Source organism: Phalangium opilio, unplaced genomic scaffold, assembly GCF_054372755.1.
Source record: "Phalangium opilio isolate 3A_F unplaced genomic scaffold, DU_Popi_V2 ptg000082l_1, whole genome shotgun sequence".
Lineage (NCBI taxonomy): Eukaryota > Metazoa > Arthropoda > Arachnida > Opiliones > Phalangiidae > Phalangium > Phalangium opilio.
The window spans coordinates 2,511,543-2,536,478 of NW_028324189.1; the positions used below are offsets into that span (position 1 = coordinate 2,511,543).

Consider the following 24,936-nt stretch of genomic DNA (forward strand, 5'->3'; position numbering starts at 1 on the left):
ATCTTAATTAAAATAACAATGGCTTTTTGCTGAAAAAAAAAATCGAAAAAACTCATTAAAAAAAATGTTTTTTTTTAATACTGTTTGAAATTGAATTCACAAATTAATTTGAATTTGAAAGTTAGTAGTTAGTTTTTTTTTTAAATGGTTGGTTAATTAATTTAATTACAAAGAGTAATTAATTAAAAATAGGAGGGAAATTAATGAACACATTCCTGAGTTAAAAATAAAATTGTCGCTTGGTATAAAAAAAACCCTAAAAAAGAGTTGAGCCCCGCCCCTTAATTAAAATTAACGGGCTCATTAATGGGTGAACAACGTGTAAATGACTTAAATAAATTAAATACCTTCAAAAAAACCAAGAAAATTTTACATCAGTGTCCATATTTCATTAAGCCTTTTGCTTGGTCTACAACTTGAGTATGTCAAATTAAATTTAATTTAATGGCAATTAAATTAAATTTGAATTGAATTAAATTAAATTAAATTAAACATCTTGGGAACCGGAAAAACTAATTACGTGATTGCACCGCCAAGATGGCAGCCATACGTCGTCTGACGTCAAAGGTTAGTGGTGTGACGTCACTACATTATTTTAGATCTTAGTGTGACGTCACTACATTATTTTAGATCTTAGTGTGACGTCACTACATTATTTTAGATCTTAATCTAAAGGAGGGGGGGGGGTGGTAGGCTTATTGGCACATAAATTAATTATACTTGATTAGATTAATTAATTAATTTTGAAGAGTGGGGGTGGGAAAAGAAATTTTCCTTATGAGTTTACAATTAGAATGAAAATTGAGCAATTTGATTGCATTATTTATTTCAGTGTCCTCATTCTTTTTTTTTATGGCGTGTTTGTCAATTTCTTCCGATGATATTTCTTTTTATTTTGTTGTCCCCCCTTATCGCCGTTATTTCGAATCATGTCAGAGACACGGCGAACTAGATCGTTCAGCTCAGACTGCAATTATCGAAACGATAATTCAGCTTTTACTTACCATTAAACCCCCCAAAAAAGTAGGCGTAGGCGAGGAAAGCAAATGTTACCTGATCATACGTGTAAAGTTGTTTATGATTTTTTCCATCCTTCTTTTGGACGCTCTGGTAACCGTGTTCCAAACAATAAACGCTATCATTGACGGTATTAACAACCTGGAATGATTCCAAAACAGAATGAATTCAGTATTTCTAAGCCTTAAAGATTTTGAAATTACCATGGACACGTAGCAATGCATTCTACAGACTTCACACTCGTGGTCCGATTCATCTTGCGTCGCACCTTTGGGTTGGCGTTTCTTACTTTTACTTTCGTGTAACGCTAATCTCTCCGATGTTTTTAAGCCAATATCAAAGAGTTGTTTTCGCGAACATAGTTCACGGTCTCTGCCAAAGAATGTCCAAGAGTCATTGTCCGAACTCCGAAGTCAATAATTTTGAAAGACAAGATCTCTATTACCTGATGTGTTTCAATAGAGGCAATAATTTGCATAAAGTTTCAGTTTGCGTTCTATTATCATTTGCAATCGCGAATAGCAATCGTTCCAAAGAAAATACGGGAGGTTCGTAACTGTTTTGAATGTCCTGAAATCAGATTAAAACTAGTAATGTTTAATCTGTTTCAAGGGAGGGATTTTATTTTATCGACTTACCTGAAAAGAACTTTGCGCCATTTCAAGCCAATATGGCGGAGCGAAATATACCGATTCCGAGACTGTGTACCCGGTGCAAATGGTTGAAGTAAAAGCACTGGGGAAAATGACGACAAACTGTCCACTCTCTTGGACGGTGCGACATAAAGGAGAGCCATTCTCAATCAACATTGAAGGCGGGACCATAGCAGTGTCTGACGGAAGCCATATTGGGTGGTCCCGGCATACGTCGGGCATGATTTTAACAGTTGCTTTTCGGAAACGATCGCTAGCGGAGTTGGGGACGCTGTACCAGATCTTATCAGCACCCGTGTGCGAATATTCGATCCAGGGTAACTCGTGAATGTCGCGGTACCAACAACCCGTCGTGAACAACATGCCCACGTGCAATGTTGGAATGGTTACCCCGGAAACGGGACCCATTGAGCGCAAAACACTACCCGGATTGTTGGTCAATACCTTCAAATTCCACGGATGCCTAAGCCATAGGACAATTTCATCAAATACCCCCGTTCTCAAACTTTGACTTCATCTGGGACTTACTTTGAAAAGGGGCTATTACGATTGGTAGGAAAACCACTCCCATACACGCTACTGTCGATGTTTCCAGCGTGAACTACGACGTGATTGCTTCGTTCGGTTACCAGTTTCCAATAGTCTTTCTGTGGAATTAATGACGGTAAGGTCTCTAACTGATAATATGATCAGGGTATTTGAGACCAACCTCAACTTCTTCCGCTTGAGGTTCGTTTCTGTACCACATGTTCATGGTATTACGCGCAACGCGGTAGAAAGCGCTGAGGGAAACGGACCTTCCCTTGGTTACGCAATCGTTTACTTCATCGTCATCTTCGTCTTCATCATCGTCATCATCTTCGGAGGGCGCGTTCTGATTAGCTGAGGCTTCTTTCTTCTTTTTAAGCCATTCCTCTCTACGCGCGACCACCTCCATCTCTAATTTGTCGCGTTCTTCCTTGGGCAAAGTTGCGTACGAGACCAAGTACTTGCAATACGCGTCGTACAACTTGTTGACGCGATCTTGGGCCTAATCAAACTCTTTTAATTTTACAATAGAGCAATTTAATGTCGGAGAAAATACAATTTCCGACATTAAACAGTCTAAGTACTTAAGAGTTTGGTACTACTTACGGCTTTGGGTATATGAAGTGTATCTGCGATTTTTTGCCATTTTTTCTTCTCCATGACGCGTTTCAGACCGCCGAAGCTTTGCACCGTTTTGTACAAGCGAGATAAGTCCATTTCGATGCCGCCGATCAAAGGAGCTTGTTCCATCTTAATGGACTGAGAAGCCAAGTGCTTCCTGATGGCGGCCACGTGCTGTCGATTGGGTCCCCAACGGTAGAGCATCTTATGAATGTACTGATTATGGGCGGTGAATCGCATATCGTCGTTAACTTTACACTCTGGTTTGAAGCAAGATGGCGGAATAATGCGACAGATTCCGTATTTCTCAGCTTCTGGTCGTATTTTCTCAATAAATTCCAAAGGATCTTGAAATTCCTCAACGGTAGGCGCGTAAACTGGCGCGTCCACCAACTTAGCAGGGTCATGGGTACCGGGAAATGGTTCCACCTTTTTGGCTATGTTCTTGACGCGTTTCGAAGTTGAAGTAGAGGGTGTGTTCAAGTCACTCAACTCCTTGGATGCTTCCTTAACTCCACAATCATCATCGGACGGCTTTTTCGTGCCTTGATTTGTGCGTTGCTTAAAGTTGGGAGAAGGTCTAGATGATGTTGAAGAAGCGAGTTTCATTTTTGAAGTATTATTCGGAAATGACGTCATGGAGGTGGATATAATTTCTGGTGAGGATGAAGTAGATGAAGAAATTATTTCAACGACATCTTCGGCGTCTTTCGAGGAACTGTCGCTGGAGATGAGAATGTCTTCGCATTGAGTCGAGGCGTCCACCACAATCTTAGTCGGTGTGATATTTACATCGTGGGCCAAATGCAATGGGACTTGCGTCAAAGGATCCCTGGCAGTCAAAAGAATGGCACCGGCTGGGAAATTTTCGTCAAAAACACCTGAAAATTCGCTGGTCATCAATCCTTGTATTTCTTCGGCGCTGCCAAACATTAATTCACCGGGTAAAGTGGCCGCCGCCATTTCGTTGGAAATGTTTTCAAAACCGGAAGTGGCCCGCGTCATACTCTCGATGATGTACGACGTACAACTATTGGCTTCTTCGTTCTGGTTAGGTACCGCATTCGACTTGACGGGGCTTTTGTAGGTTGGGATGTCCTTACTAGTAGAAGCCAGGGGTAATATTGGACGCGGAAGAATAACGGAAATTGATGAATCCGATGAAAGTAGTTCCTCTTCGGATGACGAATCCGAAATGACCAAACGATTGTAATCTTTAAAGGAAAAGGATCATTTAAATCTCTTTCCTTTAAAGAACAAAACCAATATGACCTTTCAATGACTCAAGGTGATTAGAAGGTCAGATTGGTCATTTAAACCTTTACCTTTAACAGCCAACAAATCGCGTGAATTTTCAAATTTCGTTGTAGTTTTGCTCGAAGACTTTTTCTTTTTGTTTTTATCGCGACTTTTCTTGTTCGGTTTCTTTTTACTGGGTGTTGAGTTTGTCGAATCCGAATTCTTTTTGTTGGATTTCTTTCTGGAAGTTGAATTATCCAGTGACTTTCTTCGTTTAGACCAAGTACTGTCTTTGGAGTTTCGACGGGATTTAGTAGGTTTAGCTTTTGAATGTCCAGGCTTTTTGTCAAGGTCAGGCTGATTATCTTTGACAGGCGGGGCTAATTTGGCGATGGTCGATTTAACAAAAGACGAGAGAAGGAAGGAGTCGTCGCTGCTCTGATCGCTTTCCTCTTCCGTCGTCGAGTCGATGGAAATTACGTTAGGAAGTTTCTCCTTCGACATTAGATCCTCTTTGATTTGTTTAACAATTGGTTTCACTTTATCGCTCAAGGAATCGGAAATTTTCGGTTTCGTGTTAACTTTCTTGACCGGAGTTTCGACCACTTTCACTGGGCTTTTCTTCTCCACATTCTCTACAACTTTCGCGGGAGATTTCTTTGAAACACTGGAGTCGTTTTCGGGGATAGTTTCAGCTGGTTTCAATGGCTTCTTATCAGCCAATTTCGACGTCGTAGCTTCAACTGGTGACTTCTTGGGGATGGTAGAATTACCATCGGAGGTGTCGACTGGTTTAGCGGTCTTTGAAACATCCCGAGATTCACCACCACCAATTTTAACCAAACCTTTCTTAAGAAGATCGCAATTTTCCTCGACTAATTCAACTTGTTTAGCTGCGCATTTCTTGACCAAATTAGAGTTACCATCCGAAGATTTCTTACCGGGATCTTCTTCAAAATCGACGACTTTCGGGGCAGATTTCTTCGCAACATTGGTGTTATTATTATCGCTACTTGAAGACTTCTTAGCAACGATGGAACTTTTATCGGAACACGATGAAGACTTCTTAGCAACGCAATCTAAAGTAACGGAGTTCTTCTTGGGACTGTCGTTAGATTTGATGACATCTTTAACAATCACTTCTTCATCCAAGCACTCTTTCTTAATCGTGACGATCTGTTTAGTCGTGCTTAACTCCTTTTCTTTTTCAATTTCCTTTAATTTCTGACTACGCGTGCATCGTTTACTTTCTCCTATGACGATGTTGGGTGGTGGTTTGTAAGTTGGGCTCAACGGCGCTTGTCTCTTCGAGGGGGTAACCACCGGGGAGTTAGAGGAAACCTTTTCCATCTTGATACCGATTTGTGACCAATTTCCCATTCCCGATTTAGGCATAATAATTTTGGGTTTAGGTATAACGATAGTGGGTGGTGTATCAGAACCACCCTTGCAGACGCGCAACAAACGAGAATTTTCTGGTAAAGCGATATTGGACAGTTTAACAACCGGTTTTTGATTTAGAACCATTTGGTGTTTGACATTGTTAGAGATTTTTACCATTGAATTGGAACACATTTGCTTAACGTTAACGTTCTTACTGGGTGAGGTGGTTTCAAGCGATTTTGGAAAATTTTCCGGGGATTTTTCGTCAATTGTCATTTTGGGTTTAGTTTGCGAACCTTTGATGGGTATATCTTTGCAAATAGATTTGATTTCAAAGTCGCTGTCTTCGGAATCAACCTCCACGATAGGTGGTACCAACTTGGCGCGTCTGACGCGTGTAGCGCTTTCATTTTTAGTCGACACTTCTAAATAGGTCGGTGTCATTTCGCTAATTTTACGAGCCGATCTGAGCGATTTGCGTTTCTCCAGAGATTTTTTCATTTGTTCACGTTTAACGGCGTTGATTTTTGATATTTTCGAAGAAGAGTTCGGAGTGGTAGATTTGCTTTTAGAGTAATCTAATTTGACGCGATCTTTCAGATTGGTGTTCTCTTTCTCGTTGCATTTCTTTTCCAGTAATTGTTTTTTGTATTTCTCTTTTAAGGCGTTCATGGAGGAACCATTTTGGGAGGAGGAACCCTGGTTCGTTCCAAGTTTTTGGTAAATTATTAAATTATAGTACCCAATACACGCGGCGCGTTTATTGGTAAGGCGCGTTCACAAACATTTAAGAATAAGAACCATTACATCTAGTGATGGCCGATATCTTAAATTAATTACCTATGTCGATACCAATACCGATATAGAAGTTTAAATGGAACTGATACCAATTTTAACTGATTATTTAAACTATGCGAGATAGCCGATTATTTAACCCAATAATGTTGATATCGACCAATTTTTTACTAATATCAACTGATTATTAACATAAACTTGAGAAATGCTTGCCCAATTCAATACTTGCGGAATCGTAAATCGTAGAAAATCAACACAATCACAAAAAACCCTTGCAGTAAAAAATTTCACAATTTTGTTTGCCAAAAAAACTAAATCAAACAATGCGAAATTCTTCATTTCCAGTAAGAGTTTAAAAATTATTCTACACTTCTACAAACCCTTCACAACTCCTTTTAGAACCCGAGTTTTATAATAAACTTCAAAGCTGTCACTTTTACCAGTCCCCTTTACGATTATAATATCCATGGAATCGCGTGCATCCGACGGCCCCACTAACTAACAAACTAACTAACTGGGTATCAGCGCGTAACTCCGTTTGTATTACATAACCACAAAACGGAGCAAAAACGGGATGGCAACTCTGATGCCCCAAATATTTACCATCATTATTAAGGGGGCAAAATTGGGCTATAGCGAGGAGCTAATCACTACCACCTTCACAACTCCTTTTAGAACCCGAGCTTTATAAATAATAAACTTCAAAGCTGTCACTTTTACCAGTCCTCTTTACGATTATAATATCCATAGAATCGCGTGCATCCGACGGCCCCACTAACTAACTAACTGGGTATCAGCGCATAACTCCGTTGGCATTACATAACCACAAAACAGAACAAAAACGGTATGGCAACTCTGATACCCCAAATATTTATCATCATTATAAAGGGGAGAAATAAGGCTATAGTGAGAAGCTAGTCACTACCATCCAAGAATACACACACAAAAAAAAAAAAGAACGCAAAAATAGGATAATTTATTTAAAAAAAAAAAAAAACACAATGACTAATCTGTTATATAATCACTGTCAAAAACGTATCATGAAGTTTATTAAAGTTTAGTCAAAACCGCTAACTAATAAGAGATGGTTCTTTATTAAATTTCAGGTATGGAAATTGACTCTTTTTAATGAAGTAGCCATTGACTACTGCCATAATCACAACTCTCTTTATGATTAATTTAAAGTTTAAAACAATATAGAACTATTCTTAGACAGGGTTCATACAACTTTTGGAAAACAAATTTCCCTGAGATTTCCAGGTTTTTTCCCCATATATTTCCCTGAATTTTCCAGGTTTTTACCCTATATGGAGTATCCTATGGAGCAAATGTTAACGAAGGAGGGGGGGGCAAATATTACTATTACATAATCAAAGGACATCCCCGTATCTCTATTAGAACCAGAGTTATGAGCCTCCAAAGTATAGTGTAATGTTAATCCTATGGAGGATGTGTTATATTGAACATTTTGCTTAATTACTCGGCCCCTGTTTGATGCAAATTTCCCTGATTTCCCTGAATTTTATTAAAAATTCTAAATTTCCCTGAGGTTTTTGTCAACTATTTATTTCCCTGATTTTTCCAGGTTTTCCAGGTTTGTATGAACCCTGATTCTAGATAACTGAACTTACAAAAAGGCTATATGCCCCAAAATTTTGGGCCTAAATAGAAATAGCCCAAACTTAAGTGGGTGAAATAAATAAAAATATTGACTTACCCTGTTTTTCAGTTCAGGATCGGCAGACTTAGAAGCTAGAGTATCCATATTTAAAGCAGCGTCACAACTAATTCTCTTTGAAGGGAATGATCCACCGCTTTCATCTAAGGATGACTTCCGTTTCCTCTCATTGACATTGTTCTTATCCAAATTGTCTTGCAGGTTTAACTTTTGTTTGACCGCACTTAATTTGGCACTAGCTTGACGATGAAATGAAGTCATGTCTGTTGTTGATTTAAAATTGAACTTGGGGGCTCCTCCTCCTCCTCCTCCTCCTCCTCCTAACTCCCCGTCTCTTGTCAAGCCATCAACACTGTCTTTAACGGGTGTAGTTTCTTCAGGGAAATTGTCAGGTTCGGAGAAATAACTTTTTTCCGAGCAACTGTCATCTCTTGACCAATTATTGAAAAAATCCAAGGAAGGTGGCAAGATTGGGGTCCCTAATTTAATATTGAACATAATTTGGTTACTTAAGTATTATATTAATTAGTGTAATATATTGAGTTTATTAATTTAATAAATAAATAAATAAAGAAAGAAAAATTAAATTGGTCATTTTTAGGAAAAATAGGAAATTTTTTCCGGAATTATAGGATTTTATAGGAGAGAAAAAATCACGTGTTTTTATAGGAAAATATAGGACTAGAAATGCTCATATATAATATAATTTTGGGGTTTTAAACTATGTAGAAAAATCTCAAAAAAGAACAAAAAAAAACTAATTGGATTTTACTTTGAAAACTCAGAAGAACTTAATTTAATTAAAATATAATATAATATATATAGAAAATCCTAAGCGAGCCTTTGAAGCAATTTTGGTGTCTATTCAAATGTGATCTCGATCTCAATAAAAAAAAAGCGAAATTTTGATAAATTTGATGCTAAACTATACGAAAACTTTGACTAAGTCAAAAATATAGGATATTATAGGACTTTTCATGAAATTATAGGATAATATAGGACTGCTTCAAAAATATATGAATTTATAGGACTTTTGATGAAATTATAGGATAATATAGGACTGGTTCAAAAATATATGAATTTATAGGACTTTTGATGAAATTATAGGATAATATAGGACTGCTTCAAAAATATAGGATATTATAGGACCTTTCAGGAAATTATAGGATAATATAGGACTGGTTCAAAAATATAGGATATTATAGGACTTTTCATGAAATTATAGGATAATATAGGACTGCTTCAAAAATATAGGATATTATAGGACTTTTCATGAAATTATAGGATAATATAGGACTGGTTCAAAAATATAGCATATTATAGGACCTTTCATGAAATTATAGGCAATAATATAGGACTGGTTCAAAAACATAGGATATTATAGGACCTTTCATGAAATTATAGGATAATATAGGACTGGTTCAAAAATATAGGATATTATAGGACCTTTCATGAAATTATAGGCAATAATATAGGACTGGTTCAAAAACATAGGATATTATAGGACCTTTCATGAAATTATAGGATAATATAGGACTGCTTCAAAAATATAGGATATTATAGGACCTTTCATGAAATTATAGGCAATAATATAGGACTGGTTCAAAAACATAGGATATTATAGGACCTTTCATGAAATTATAGGATAATATAGGACTGGTTCAAAAATATAGGATATTATAGGACCTTTCATGAAATTATAGGATAATATAGGACTGGTTCAAAAATATAGGATATTATAGGACCTTTCATGAAATTATAGGCAATAATATAGGACTGGTTCAAAAACATAGGATATTATAGGACCTTTCATGAAATTATAGGATAATATAGGACTGCTTCAAAAATATGGGATATTATAGGAATTATAGGACCGGTGGGCTCCCTGTAAGTATGAAATAACATTCATAATTTTTATTCTTACCTCTTAAACACAGAAAAGTGAGAAAATCTTCAGTTTTTGGTCTTCTGCACGGAAAAACATCGACAGCCGTTATATTGGACGAGGAACACATTTTGAGAGGAGTTGGTATTGGACTATTAGGAGTTGAACCCTGGGCAAATTTCCGTTGAGCATGAACTTTGGCTCTGTTTTATAAATTATCATTAATTATTTAATTATGTTTCCCATTAAAAGTTCACTCAGAAAGAATAAATACATACTTTTTATGATTGGTTTCCGCTGTTGAATCACTTTGTTTTGTCTTTTTGTGTCCCTTTATGTTTGGTGATTGGGGATCTTCCCCCATTTCAGGGCTTCTCCCTTTTTTAGATGTTTCATTTAAGGAAGCGTAGAGAGCCTTTTTCAATTCTTTCTCCTCTCTCCATAAAAGACCGTAGTTTGTGTAATCCTAATCAATTAATTAATTAATTAAAAAATGTGTTAAAAATCAATTTTTTAGATATAAAGTGAATATAAACTCACAATAGCTTTTTGATGAACGTTTCTCTTGGGTCTTTGAGAAGGTGACGTCGCTACGGTGACAGGAAGGGCCTCAACATCCGCAGTCTCATTAGATTCCTCCTCTATCATCCTTACAATAGCGGAACTTTGATTCTATAAGACCAAATTTATGGAAAGGGTCTGTTTCAAGTTCAAAAAACAGTGAGGAGGACAATTTTTCCTTCTTTTTTTCGAATAAACTATCAAATTAACTACAGTTAATCACAAATAAAGCTCGAATGTTAAGAAAAGCATGATTTAAGTGCACTGAGAATTTTAAACAGAAAGAGAAACAAAATAGAAAACAATAGATTTGACCAAGGCCTAAGAATCAAATTGTCAAAAAATAGGAACTTTCTCTTGAAAACGCAATACATTTTAATTAAATTAGTTTTAATTATACAAATATGGAACGTACCTTATATGAAATAAGTTGTTCCCGAATATCTTTACGTAATTTTATAAGAATATTTCAATACTTTTGAGCCGGGAAAAAGCAAAACACATTTAACTTTACAGTCGCCATTCCTAATCCAACCCAGCAGTGTTGTCTGCTTGTTTTTCTGCAACTGTCAAAAAGTAAACAAACTTTAACTTACACATTTTAAAGTTAACTATTCTTCAACTAACAAACAACACATTATTTACGCTCAATTTTAATCGTAGTAAAGTTGAGATATAAATTTTAATGTATTTATCGTCCCATTTACTACGTGAACTCTCCAAATCTGGGCTTAAGAAAGCAAAAGCTTTTCACCTCGGGCCTTGGGAGAGTAATGTCTTGGAGGAAATAGGTAAGATGGAGTAGAAATGTTATTTCACCATGTGCCTCAATTAAAGTCTCCCATAATAACACCTTTGCCGGTAGCGCAATTTAATAATACTATCCTACCAAAACGCCCAAGGATGCTGGGAGAATACGTTAACGTAGATGGGGGGATTGGGGTACAGAGGCTACGTTATAGCTCTGGTTATAGATATTGCGAAACTACTCCATCTCGTCTCTTTCCTCCAAGATTGCTATTTGCTAGCAGAGTGGCCTTTCATTCGCTAGGATATAAGACCCATTTAACTATTTCACGCGCTGGTGGCGCCATCCCGGTGCAACCATGGGAACTAAAAGAAAAGGCGTTTCTTATCTAGGTTTCGAGATGGCGACACCATCGCGTGTTTAACTTTGTGCCTGTCGTCCGTCCTCATGTTTTCAAAAGTGTCCCAACGCAAACGCCACTCTAGTGTAGCAACCTGCTACCATGGAGGAATATTACAGGAGATTCTTTAATGTAATTATTTCTAATTCTCAAAAGAAACAAAATATTTTTATATAATTTTTTTTTATTTTTTCATAAATGATTCTCCCATATTTTTCTATGTACAAAAAACACAATAAATCCAAACATTTTACATTGGGTGAGTGAGCTATCATAGGAACAATAATAGAAAGATTCCAAAATGAAAATGAAAATACCCATATTAAGCCGCGGTAATTATAGAATAATTAAGTTAATTACAAACGACAATTATAACAATTACTCCTAAAAATCGGAATAATATAAGAGCGCGATTACCAACCGAGGAGAAAGACTGGGAAATTAATCTTATATAATAAAGAGAAATTAAAAATTAATTAATATAAAAACCCGTTAAAATTCTACGCGCTTAATTAATGGACTCGTGACCAGAACCATAAAAAAGAGCAAATAATTAGTTGCCTAATTAAACCGGAAATACTCGATTTCTAGTGTTTAAGCTGCCCTAAAGGACGACCAGACAATTATACTTAATTAAGATTAATTTAAAATTAATTTTCCAGAGTCCCCGTAATAATACTGACATTGAACGAAGCTAGCCTCAGTCTAGGATTAGGGGGATATGACCCGCGTAATGGCGGTAGGGACCGGGGGGAAGGGATGGGGTAACCTATATGGGAAAGAGGAAATCTATGGGGATAACTAATAACCTTAACATTACATTTACACCATGGGATTATGGGTATATTAAAATGAAATTACGCGCAGAGTGTTGGCGAAATGATGCTCTGAGCAATATATCGCGAAACACCCTGCATTTTTCGTTGATTTCTATTTCCAAAAATTCGTTGTTCCGTGTTGAGAAAGCGGTTAAGTTGTAAACCATTTTTGAAAAGACCCTGGAAGACCAGAGGTCATTTTCAATGCACCCTTTGCGAGTTGGCGTTTAACCTCTGGTGGGAGCACCTCGGTTGGCAGCCAATAAGGGAGCGGCCCTTTGCAAATCTCCATCGTCATGGAAGAAGGCGTTCTCGACTCCGAGTTTGCCGTTCAAGTAGAAAAAGTCAGGGGCGTTCTGGCAAGGGATGGATTCCTCGGGATAGGCGCAAGTAAAGGTCAACTGGTTGAAGATGGTTTGATTGCCGCAGAAGAAGCTGTAATGTTGAATTTCGGAGGTTCCATCAGCGTGGTTGGCGGTGTTACAGATATGGAAGATTTGGCAGTTGTTATCTACGTCGGCGTAGTATCCGTCTTGACGACATTGGAAGGTGGTACGAACGGGGCCCAAAAGGAATTGGGAACCATCGGGCAAATCGTACGCTTGACGCTTTTGCTGTTTAACAATGAGACCGGACAATTTTACTATTCTATTCTATTCTATTCAATATGGTTCGTGGTCTTCAAGTACTTACCCTGTTGTTAGGTTTAGCGTAAACGGCAACGACGGCCAAGAAAGTTAAAGCGACAAGTACCTTCATTGTAATTTAATTTAACCTGAAAATATCCATCGAGAAAAGGTTAAGAATCATCAAATCAAAGATTTCCTCCATTTCGCAAACGAAGAAATTCTTTTCTTTGAAATTATACCGCCTTAACAACTTGTAAAGCGCGTAAAAGCTATTCACTAACTCTTCGGATGGTCAACTTGAGTCAAGTGACTCTCGGTTAAAACTATTCACTAACTGCTCGGATGGTCAACTCGAGTCTACTCTAGTAACTCTTGAAAATACTAAGTACTTGTTGAAGTATTTCCGATTTTCGTAACTGGAACTCAATGGGTTTAATCCATCCAGTTGGGATTTCAAGTAACACTCGCGTCCAATAATGAAAGGTATAATCCGTAATCCAAGATTGGAAAAGAAAGTCTCTTATTTGCGGTCACCGTATTCTTTCTTACCTTGGGGTTAGACGTTGATGGTCTGTTAGGGTGCTGGTGGTCTTAAGTGAGAACCGTTTCTGATTTCCTACCAGCAAAACTTTCCCTTTTTATAGTCAGAAAGTGGCTAGACCATAACTACATCAAACTCATCCCTGACTCGTCCCAACAACTTTTCAATTCTTCTTAGTACAACACGCCCGAAGAAGACGACTTCAACAGGTAAGGTTCCGTTTAATCCCGCCCCCCTTTTTCCCCCTCGGGTTCTTCAATTCCCCTTCCGTCAGGTGGCAGAGTTCCGTTACCGTTAGAAAGTTGAAAACTTGAAACCCCGTTAGGTTCCTTCGTTTTTTTCCGCCCAGAATTACAGTATTTTAACTTTAGGCATGCTCTAAGGTCGTAGAAAGGTAACGAAACAAAACCGCCTTAGAAGGAAATTAAACTTGGAAGTTAAATGATACGTTTCAAGTCATAGTTTAAAACCGTAGAATGAAAACAATTCTGGTGAACAGACGTTGATACCCTGTTTTTCTTTTAAATTGTCTCTTGTACAAGATTATGATAAAGGTGACAAAGGGAATATTATTTGGAGTCGCTATGGTAGGAGCTTTTATCATATCAGATTGTTGAATGCAGAAGTGTACTTGCGAACTTACTAAAGCACCCATCAATATCTCAGGACTTCTATAATTCCTGTTATGGCTACATTTATGACCCCGACTTGACCCTTATCAAACGATAGAAATGTATTTAATAAAAGTCGTCTTATAACTTCGCAGTGTAATATACTTTTGATGAAACTAAAAGTTATATTTAAAATATTCGAGTTGAATGGTTTAATAAAGTCCAAGCTTGTTTGGTTTGGTTTTTACGTAAAATCCAGATTTGAGGATGATCTCTTACGAAAACTGGTAAATGTATGTCAAATAATTTTGGCCCATCTTCAAAAGGGTGTTTCATTCCAAGCTATTCAAAGAGATACTGACTGCAAATTTCTTCTTCTTTCTTTAATTATATTGGCTTGATTTATATTTCCAGTTTTCAAATAAGAATAATTATTATTTCGAAATTCGATACAAATTAGGCCATAGAAACCTTTCACTCCCCTATTTCCGGAGCGGAGACCTATCGACCCAGTTCACCCATTTTTAACAGGCAATTTGACCCCCAGAGGTCAACTTATCCATTTCGCGACAAAAATTTTTACAACTGCGAAAATTAAGTTTGTAATATTAAATCTAATTGAGATTGTACGCATTTTTTTTTGAAAGATTTAATGAGATTATAATAGCTTGAATCGTGGGAAATATTTAAAGAAATTAAGTTAATTAATTCCTTAAGGTTATTTCATCATTTTCTTAATAAAAATTAATGTATGATTATGAAGCATCAAAAGGTCTTTACTGGTATTGCTATCAACTGTTGGGAAATTACCTAAGCAATATGAAATTCCGTGAATTTTAATAGTACAATTTTAAAATTAATGCTCTCTGAATTATTATTTAAATGGGATATCATCCATCATTCGGATGAAACTAGTTGATACTCAAATCAAACAAGAAAAAAAAATCCCCCGAAAATGTGGCCCTAATTTCCATTGAGCGAGCTTTATTGTTATTTAAAGATTATAAACTTTAAACTGGATTCTTTTCAAATTTGAAATAAATCTTTCCCTATTAGTTATAGCTTGTAATACTTTTAAAAATAAAACGATATCAACCATCTTCTATTATTAAAGTTAATTGGTCTTATTATTTAACGAAACTTAATGAGCCTATTTATTTATAATTTCCCCCAATTTAAGCAAGTGGGTTTGGTCCTTTATTTTAATGTTATTTCTTCAAAAAATTAAGATGAAAAATTTCCGGGAATTGCTAAGACACCAAAAACCACAATAAATAAAAATTTTAAATCATCAAATAAATTTTTATTTCGAATTTCTTAACTCTTTGATTTCAAAGAAACCCGATGGATAATTGTTTTTAATAAATCACGAAATCCGTAATTGCATTTAATTAATTATAAATGATTTTTTATTAATTGTTTAGTCATAAGACCTTGGCTTAAAAATTCATTAATTTATGAACCAATGGACTTGGGCCGTTTCTTTGGGTGAAATAGAAAGTGTGACAAATTTTGAATTATAACTCGAAAATCGCAATAAGTTGACCCTTTGATGGAGTCGTGAGAAAGGACTCCCTTTTTTTTAAAAAAAACCACTATAATTACGCGTGGAATTCAAATCAGTTCTACAACATCAATTCATTTCGGCCAGACGACTGTGAATTTTTAATTCTTCGCATGAATATATTAAGAATTTGTCTGGAATTCTGGATTTTCTTTCTAGAATATTCTATACTTTTTACAAAGAAGGCGTGGCGTGACAAAGGGTCATTCGTGTCTCGAAGATGACCTCTTTTATACCACGTGATCTCTGGCTTTCCATAACTTGAAACCTTCCTTACACCGTTTCAAAAATTTTAATTTTGAAAGCGTATCATCTTCGATGCACGAATTCTGATTTGAGGCTTTTTTCTTTCTTTTTTGGAGGAAATAGGCTTAGCATAAAAATATATATTAGAATTAGGCTTAGCAGTACTTCTATACGGGGATTAAACTAAATTAATATGAACTTAATCACTGAATTAATTGCCTTAAATTAAATTTCAAACACGGCCGTCATCAAAGAGTTAGTTAAAGGATAAGTGAAAGAAGCGCGGTTAAGCTGGATTAGTTTTTAGAAATGTGTCTCGAAAGGGAGGGGAAAGGTCAACCTGGAGGTCAATCGTCTTTATGGCAAGCTTCCTACAATTTAATTCGGTTGGCTAATTACATGTAGAAATACACGGAAGATCGTGACTAAAAGGATAACCTCGATACGAACTTCTTCAACCCTGGAGCTAAACACACACCGGCATTTTAAAAGAATCATAACACATCCCAAACTGAATTCAAAGTTTCTTATAGTGTCAACAATTTCGTTCTTCGTTTGACACCGAAATTAAAGTTTCCGGATTGGCAATTATTTACAGGAGTAAACCTACGCTCTGAAATAGTTAGGCTTAGCACAAAAATCAGGTTAAAGTCGTAAAATGTCTCGGAGGGAATGTTTTATCTTCACTTTTACTTTTCCACGAGATAAAAAAAAATGTCTCGTGCAGGGGGCCCCTTTTCTATATATGTAAACATTCTTAGTAGGGATTAAATTATGGCTTCCTTACTGAGGAATAATACTCCATTTTAAGGGTGCAATCTCAATAAAGTACTGCATGTTACATCGAACTTTCTCAGGGCCACCCGCTGTTGGATTTATTCGCTTGATTCATAAAAAAAAGGTGATTTTGATCAAGCCCAACCGGATGTAAACATAGGTCCTAGAAGATCTTCCTACGAAAATACCTACCGTAGAATTTATCAACTTTAACCTGTTCAAAATTTGGTTGGTTAATTCGAAAGACTCGAAAAGATATTAAAGAAATATAATGCGTTGTTCATAGGATATGTTCCATAAGTTTGTCATCACTGCTTACGGATTACTCCTTTGTCTGTCATTATTTTACACGTTCTTTCGAATGAACAAAGAAAAAGTCTATCTCTTTAAAGGGAATATCACCTTTAAAGATCTTTCAAAGTACTTCCCTTATCTAACCAGTTGTAGCCCCTGCCTTTCTTCCCTAATTGGGACCAAAACCAGTTGAGTATCAAAATTGCAGCTTGTGGTATACGGTTTAAAAATAAATCTAAGAGTTCTTCCCACACATCCGATTATAGGATTGTAGCGATTACGGAATTGGGTAGACTGACGGATGGCTCTTTAAGAAACCGCATTCTTAAAACGGAAGCGAAGAAGCCATTGCCTTAACGGTGGTCCTTTTTAATATGAGCCCCATTATATTCAAGATCGTGATGCAATGATATATTTCACGATTGCAATTTACGGCAGTTAAACTACCATGATTTTAGTTACCGGACTAGATTTATCTAAAGCTTGCTTTTCACTAGCGCGTCTAAATACTAGGTGCCAGGCAATGCAACCATCAAAATTGTAAACGTGAACAACGATTTTTGCAAGTCGAAGCGCGTGAAGAGCGGTTTTTGCAAGTCGCAGCACGTGAAGAGGGATTTTTGCAAGTCGTAGCACGTGAAAAGCAATTTTTGCAAGTCGTAGCACGTGAAAAGCAACTTTTGCAAGTCACAGCACGTGAACAAACGATTTTTGGAAGTCGTTGGCGCTCTTTTTTGCACTTGGTCCTTTGCACGATCTCACGTGCGCTAGTGAAAATTAAGCTTAAGATGCAAAGGAAAGAGACGGGTAGGATGGCTGATTATTGACCAACTTTATAACCATGTAATAAAACCGTGAGGGTATATAAGAAAAATCGGAACGGGCTACCCATTAATCTTAGGTTAAAAATTTAGAAGATACCTTGCCGTCAAATAAAAAGAATAAAAACCAGAATGTCGACCCTTTTGACTCATGGAGAAATTAATCTCGGATATCCTTCTCTACCTTACCCCCGACCTATAATGGAGCCCGAGGGACAAACCACTCCGGCCATTAACAATATAGACAACTTTGGACAAAATTCTTTTAAAATTATGGTAAAGTGAGGAGCCCCTCGTAAGAGGTTCAGGATCTTCCAGGCCATCAATGAGAAATCAAAAATTTTGGGAGACGTTGAGAAATATGCCATCTTCATAATATGAACAAGGGTTACCATTTAGTTATTCACCATAAAAGGCTTGGCAAGCCATTTATTATATATTTATATTTCGTCATTGCCTTTTTTGCAGTACTGAAAAACTTTCCTTCCTTGCCTTGACTAATATTGAAGGTAAAACGCTCACACAGTCTTAATATGGTCAAGCGTAAGGTTTCCCACAGTTCGGTTCAAATCGGTTTTGGACTAAAACTGAAACTGAACTGAAAGTTTTCAGTTAGGATTTTCAAGAACTGAAACTGAACTGAAATTATCAGTTCGGTTCAGCCAAGAAGCTAAACGAAGCTAAGCTAAGCTAAACGAAGCTAAGCTAAGCTAAACGAAGCTAAACGAAGCTAAGCTAAGCTAAGCTAAACGAAGCTAAACGAACCTAAACGAAGCTAAGCTAAGCTAAGCTAAGCTAAACGAACCTAAACGAAGCTAAGCTAAGCTAAGCTAAGCTAAACGAAGCTAAACGAAGCTAAACGAAGCTAAGCTAAGCTAAACGAAGCTAAACGAAGCTAAGCTAAGCTAAGCTAAGCTAAACGAAGCTAAACGAAGCTAAGCTAAGCTAAGCTAAGCTAAACGAAGCTAAACGAAGCTAAACGAAGCTAAACGAATCTAAACGAAGCTAAACGAATCTAAACGAAGCTAATAAAGGCTAAACGAAGCTAAGCTAAGCTAAACGAAGCTAAACGAAGCTAAACGAAGCTAAGCTAAGCTAAACGAAGCTAAACGAAGCTAAGCTAAGCTAAACGAAGCTAAAAGAAGCTAAACGAAGCTAAGCTAAGCTAAGCTAAGCTAAACGAAGCTAAACGAAGCTAAGCTAAACGAAGCTAAACGAAGCTAAACGAAACTAAGCTAAGCTAAACGAAGCTAAACGAAGCTAAGCTAAGCTAAACGAAGCTAAACGAAGCTAAACGAATTTAAACGAAGCTAAACGAAGCTAAACGAAGCTAAGCTAAGCTAAACGAAGCTAAACGAAGCTAAGCTAAGCTAAACGAAGCTAAACGAAGCTAAGCTAAACGAAGCTAAACGAAGCTAAGCTAAGCTAAACGAAGCTAAACGAAGCTAAACGAAGCTAAGCTAAGCTAAGCTAAGCTAAACGAAGCTAAACAAAGCTAAGCTAAACGAAGCTAAACGAAGCTAAACGAAGCTAAACGAAGCTTAACGAAGCTAAGCTAAGCTAAGCTAAGCTAAGCTAAACGAAGCTAAACGAAGCTAAGCTGAGCTAAGCTAAACGAAGCTAAACGAAGCTAAACGAAGCTAAGCTAAACGAAGCTAAACGAAGCTAAGCTAAACGAAGCTAAACGAAGCAAAACGAAGCTAAGCTAAACGAAGCTAAACGAAGCTAAGCTAAGCTAAACGAAGCTAAACGAAGCTAAACGAAGCTAAGCTAAGCTAAGCTAAGCTAAACGAAGCTAAACGAAGCTAAGCTAAGCTAAACGAAGCTAAACGAAGCTAAGCTAAACGAAGCTAAGCTAAGCTAAACGAAGCTAAACCAAGCTAAGCTAAGCTAAACGAAGCTAAACGAAGCTTAACGAAGCTAAGCTAAGCTAAGCTAAACGAAGCTAAACGAAGCTAAACGAAGCTAAGCTAAACGAAGCTAAAAGAAGCTAAACGAAGCTAAACGAAGCTAAGCTAAGCTAAACGAAGCTAAACGAAGCTAAGCTAAGCTAAACGAAGCTAAACGAAGCTAAGCTAAGCTAAACGAAGCTAAACGAAGCTAAGCTAAACGAAGCTAAACGAAGCTAAACGAAGCTAAGCTAAACGAAGCTAAACGAAGCTAAACGAATCTAAACGAAGCTAAACGAAGCTAAACGAAGCTAAGCTAAGCTAAACGAAGCTAAACGAAGCTAAGCTAAGCTAAGCTAAGCTAAACGAAGCTAAACGAAGCTAAGCTAAGCTAAACGAAGCTAAGCTAAACGAAGCTAAACGAAGCTAAGCTAAGCTAAGCTAAGCTAAACGAAGCTAAACGAAGCTAAGCTAAGCTAAACGAAGCTAAGCGAAGCTAAGCTAAGCTAAGCTAAACGAAGGTAAACGAAGCTAAACGAAGCTAAGCTAAGCTAAGCTAAGCTAAACGAAGCTAAACGAAGCTAAACGAAGCTAAACGAATCTAAACGAAGCTAAACGAAGCTAAACGAATCTAAACGAAGCTAAACGAATCTAAACGAAGCTAAACGAAGCTAAACGAATCTAAACGAAGCTAAACGAATCTAAACGAAGCTAAACGAAGCTAAACGAAGTTAAGCTAAGCTAAACGAAGCTAAACGAAGCTAAACGAAGCTAAGCTAAGCTAAACGAATCTAAACGAAGCTAAACGAAGCTAAACGAAGCTAAGCTAAGCTAAACGAAGCTAAACGAAGCTAAGCTAAGCTAAACGAAGCTAAACGAAGCTAAGCTAAACGAAGCTAAACGAAGCTAAGCTAAGCTAAGCTAAGCTAAACGAAGCTAAACGAAGCTAAGCTAAGCTAAACGAAGCTAAACGAAGCTAAGCTAAGCTAAGCTAAACGAAGCTAAACGAAGCTAAACGAAGCTAAGCTAAGCTAAACGAAGCTAAACGAAGCTAAGCTAAGCTAAACGAAGCTAAACGAAGCTAAGCTAAGCAAAACGAAGCTAAACGAAGCTAAACGAAGCTAAGCTAAGCTAAGCTAAACGAAGCTAAACGAAGCTAAACGAAGCTAAGCTAAGCTAAACGAAGCTAAACGAAGCTAAGCTAAGCTAAACGAAGCTAAACGAAGCTAAGCTAAGCTAAACGAAGCTAAGCTAAGCTAAACGAAGCTAAACGAAGCTAAACGAAGCTAAACGAATCTAAACGAAGCTAAACGAAGCTAAGCTAAGCTAAACGAAGCTAAGCGAAGCTAAGCTAAGCGAAGCTAAACGAAGCTAAACGAAGCTAAGCTAAGCTAAACGAAGCTAAACGAAGCTAAACGAAACTAAGCTAAACGAAGCTAAGCTAAACGAAGCTAAACGAAGCTAAACGAATCTAAACGAAGCTAAACGAAGCTAAGCTAAGCTAAACGAAGCTAAGCTAAGCTAAACGAAGCTAAACGAAGCTAAGCTAAACGAAGCTAAGCTAAGCTAAACGAAGCTAAGCTAAGCTAAACGAAGCTAAACGAAGCTAAACGAAGCTAAGCTAAGCTAAACGAAGCTAAGCTAAACGAAGCTAAACGAAGCTAAGCTAAACGAAGCTAAACGAAGCTAAACGAAGCTAATCTAAACGAAGCTAATCTAAACGAAGCTAAACGAAGCTAAGCTAAACGAAGCTAAACGAAGCAAAACGAAGCTAAGCTAAACGAAGCTAAACGAAGCTAAGCTAAGCTAAACGAAGCTAAACGAAGCTAAACGAAGCTAAGCTAAGCTAAGCTAAGCTAAACGAAGCTAAACGAAGCTAAAGGAAGCTAAGCTAAGCTAAACGAAGCTAAACGAAGCTAAGCTAAGCTAAACGAAGCTAAACCAAGCTAAGCTAAGCTAAACGAAGCTAAACGAAGCTTAACGAAGCTAAGCTAAGCTAAGCTAAACGAAGCTAAACGAAGCTAAGCTAAACGAAGCTAAAAGAAGCTAAACGAAGCTAAACGAAGCTAAGCTAAGCTAAACGAAGCTAAACGAAGCTAAGCTAAGCTAAACGAAGCTAAACGAAGCTAAGCTAAGCTAAACGAAGCTAAACGAAGCTAAGCTAAACGAAGCTAAGCTAAACGAAGCTAAACGAAGCTAAACGAAGCTAAACGAAGCTAAGCTAAACGAAGCTAAACGAAGCTAAACGAATCTAAACGAAGCTAAACGAAGCTAAACGAAGCTAAGCTAAGCTAAACGAAGCTAAACGAAGCTAAGCTAAGCTAAGCTAAGCTAAACGAAGCTAAACGAAGCTAAGCTAAGCTAAACGAAACTAAGCTAAGCTAAACGAAGCTAAGCTAAGCTAAACGAAGCTAAACGAAGCTAAGCTAAGCTAAGCTAAACGAAGCTAAGCTAAGCTAAACGAAGCTAAGCGAAGCTAAGCTAAGCTAAGCTAAACGAAGGTAAACGAAGCTAAACGAAGCTAAGCTAAGCTAAGCTAAGCTAAACGAAGCTAAACGAAGCTAAACGAAGCTAAACGAATCTAAACGAAGCTAAACGAATCTAAACGAAGCTAAACGAAGCTAAACGAAGTTAAGCTAAGCTAAACGAAGCTAAACGAAGCTAAACGAAGCTAAGCTAAACGAAGCTAAACGAATCTAAACGAAGCTAAACGAAGCTAAACGAAGCTAAGCTAAGCTAAACGAAGCTAAACGAAGCTAAGCTAAGCTGAACGAAGCTAAACTAAACGAAGCTAAACGAAGCTAAGCTAAGCTAAGCTAAGCTAAACGAAGCTAAACGAAGCTAAACGAAGCTAAACGAATCTAAACGAAGCTAAACGAATCTAAACGAAGCTAAACGAAGCTAAACGAAGCTAAACGAAGTTAAGCTAAGCTAAACGAAGTTAAGCTAAGCTAAACGAAGCTAAACGAAGCGAAACGAAGCTAAGCTAAACGAAGCTAAACGAAGCTAAACGAATCTAAACGAAGCTAAACGAAGCTAAGCTAAGCTAAACGAAGCTAAGCTAAGCTAAACGAAGCTAAGCTAAACGAAGCTAAACGAAGCTAAGCTAAGCTAAACGAAGCTAAACGAAGCTAAGCTAAGCTAAACGAAGCTAAACGAAGCTAAACGAAGCTAAGCTAAACGAAGCTAAACGAAGCTAAGCTAAGCTAAACGAAGCTAAACGAAGCTAAGCTAAGCTAAGCTAAGCTAAACGAAGCTAAACGAAGCTAAACGAAGCTAAACGAAGCTAAACGAATCTAAACGAAGCTAAACGAATCTAAACGAAGCTAAACGAAGCTAAACGAAGTTAAGCTAAGCTAAACGAAGCTAAACGAAGCGAAACGAAGCTAAGCTAAACGAAGCTAAACGAAGCTAAACGAATCTAAACGAAGCTAAACGAAGCTAAGCTAAGCTAAACGAAGCTAAACGAAGCTAAGCTAAGCTAAACGAAGCTAAGCTAAACGAAGCTAAACGAAGCTAAGCTAAACGAAGCTAAACGAAGCTAAACGAATCTAAACGAAGCTAAACGAAGCTAAACGAAGCTAAACGAAGCTAAACGAAGCTAAACGAAGCTAAGCTAAGCTAAACGAAGCTAAACGAAGCTAAGCTAAACGAAGCTAAACGAAGCTAAACGAAGCTAAGCTAAGCTAAACGAAGCTAAACGAAGCTAAGCTAAACGAAGCTAAGCTAAGCTAAACGAAGCTAAACGAAGCTAAGCTAAGCTAAACGAAGCTAAACGAAGCTAAACGAAGCTAAGCTAAGCTAAACGAAGCTAAACGAAGCTAAGCTAAACGAAGCTAAACGAAGCTAAGCTAAACGAAGCTAAACGATGCTAAGCTAAACGAAGCTAAACGAAGCTAAACGAAGCTAAGCTAAGCTAAGCTAAGCTAAACGAAGCTAAACGAAGCTAAGCTAAGCTAAACGAAGCTAAACGAAGCTAAGCTAAGCTAAGCTAAGCTAAGCTATACGAAGCTAAACGAAGCTAAACGAAGCTAAGCTAAACGAAGCTAAACGAAGCTAAACGAAGCTAAACGAATCTAAACGAAGCTAAACGATGCTAAACGAAGCTAAGCTAAGCTAAACGAAGCTAAACGAAGCTAAACGAAGCTAAGCTAAGCTAAACGAAGCTAAGCTAAGCTAAACGAAGCTAAACGAAGCTAAGCTAAGCTAAGCTAAACGAAGCTAAACGAAGCTAAAAGAAGCTAAACGAAGCTAAACGAAGCTAAACGAAGCTAAGCTAAGCTAAACGAAGCTAAGCTAAGCTAAACGAAGCTAAACGAAGCTAAGCTAAGCTAAGCTAAGCTAAGCTAAACGAAGCTAAGCTAAACGAAGCTAAACGAAGCTAAGCTAAACGAAGCTAAACGAAGCTAAACGAAGCTAAGCAAAGCTAAACGAAGCTAAACGAAGCTAAGCTAAGCTAAGCTAAGCTAAACGAAGCTAAACGAAGCTAAACGAAGCTAAACGAAGCTAAGCTCAGCTAAGCTAAGCTAAACGAAGCTAAACGAAGCTAAGCTAAGCTAAACGAAGCTAAACGAAGCTAAACGAATCTAAACGAAGCTAAACGAAGCTAAACGAAGCTAAGCTAAGCTAAACGAAGCTAAAGGAAGCTAAGCTAAACGAAGCTAAACGAAGCTAAACGTAGCTAAACGAAGCTAAACGAAGCTAAGCTAAGCTAAGCTAAGCTAAACGAAGCTAAACGAAGCTAAGCTAAGCTAAGCTAAGCTAAACGAAGCTAAACAAGCTAAACGAAGCTAAACGAAGCTAAGCTAAGCTAAACGAAGCTAAACGAAGCTAAACGAAGCTAAGCTAAACGAAGCTAAGCTAAACGAAGCTAAACGAAGCTAAACGAATCTAAACGAAGCTAAACGAAGCTAAACGAATCTAAACGAAGCTAAACGAAGCTAAACGAAGCTAAGCTAAGCTAATCGAAGCTAAACGAAGCTAAACGAAGCTAAGCTAAGCTAAACGAAGCTAAGCTAAGCTAAACGAATCTAAGCTAAGCTAAACGAAGCTAAGCTAAACGAAGCTAAACGAAGCTAAACGAAGCTAAGCTAAACGAAGCTAAACGAAGCTAAGTTAAGCTAAACGAAGCTAAACGAAGCTAAACGAAGCTAAACGAAGCTAAGCTAAACGAAGCTAAACGAAGCTAAGCTAAGCTAAACGAAGCTAAACGAAGCTAAACGAAGCTAAGCTAAGCTA

General features: G+C 37.4%; 2 protein-coding genes across 5 annotated transcripts; both read right to left on the reverse strand.

The window, feature by feature from the left end:
- Positions 1 to 52: 52 nt before the first annotated feature.
- Positions 53 to 11,115, reverse strand: Jarid2 (Jumonji, AT rich interactive domain 2). Of its 4 annotated transcripts, XM_089847555.1 has the most exons (16): positions 11,006 to 11,115; positions 10,776 to 10,926; positions 10,340 to 10,471; positions 10,078 to 10,265; positions 9,839 to 10,002; positions 7,954 to 8,393; positions 4,145 to 6,140; positions 3,761 to 4,033; positions 2,805 to 3,700; positions 2,380 to 2,700; positions 2,199 to 2,317; positions 1,656 to 2,133; positions 1,463 to 1,587; positions 1,221 to 1,389; positions 1,054 to 1,158; positions 53 to 967 (listed from the first exon to the last, which is right to left on the reverse strand). In XM_089847555.1, exons 3-16 carry the CDS (start codon positions 10,445 to 10,447, stop codon positions 851 to 853), a joined length of 5,499 nt encoding a protein of 1,832 aa, XP_089703681.1. In that variant the 5' UTR covers positions 10,448 to 10,471; positions 10,776 to 10,926; positions 11,006 to 11,115; the 3' UTR covers positions 53 to 850. The 4 variants fall into 4 exon arrangements, with proteins under 4 accessions (XP_089703681.1, XP_089703678.1, XP_089703680.1 ...); XM_089847552.1 differs by having other exon boundaries at positions 2,805 to 4,033; positions 11,006 to 11,114; XM_089847554.1 differs by having other exon boundaries at positions 2,805 to 4,033; positions 10,340 to 10,498; positions 11,006 to 11,114.
- Positions 11,116 to 11,671: 556 nt separating this feature from the next.
- Positions 11,672 to 13,700, reverse strand: LOC149650891 (U-scoloptoxin(01)-Er1a-like). Its single transcript, XM_089847583.1, has 3 exons — positions 13,505 to 13,700; positions 13,020 to 13,101; positions 11,672 to 12,940 (listed from the first exon to the last, which is right to left on the reverse strand). The coding sequence occupies exons 2-3, from the start codon at positions 13,083 to 13,085 to the stop codon at positions 12,554 to 12,556; spliced, it is 453 nt and encodes a 150-aa protein (XP_089703709.1). The 5' UTR covers positions 13,086 to 13,101; positions 13,505 to 13,700; the 3' UTR covers positions 11,672 to 12,553.
- Between the last annotated feature and the right edge of the window lie 11,236 nt (positions 13,701 to 24,936).

Coding starts and splice junctions, on each gene's coding strand:
- Jarid2 (XM_089847552.1), bottom strand. CDS start 10,447: ATGATAGAGGAGGAATCTAATGAGACTGCGGATGTTGAGGCCCTTCCT. Junction 4,034..4,144: donor CGATTTGTTGGCTGTTAAAG/GTAAAGGTTTAA, acceptor TTTCCTTTAAAG/ATTACAATCGTTTGGTCATT. Junction 1,390..1,462: donor CCTCTATTGAAACACATCAG/GTAATAGAGATC, acceptor ATTCTTTGGCAG/AGACCGTGAACTATGTTCGC.
- LOC149650891 (XM_089847583.1), bottom strand. CDS start 13,085: ATGAAGGTACTTGTCGCTTTAACTTTCTTGGCCGTCGTTGCCGTTTAC. Junction 12,941..13,019: donor ACGCTAAACCTAACAACAGG/GTAAGTACTTGA, acceptor ATTGTTAAACAG/CAAAAGCGTCAAGCGTACGA.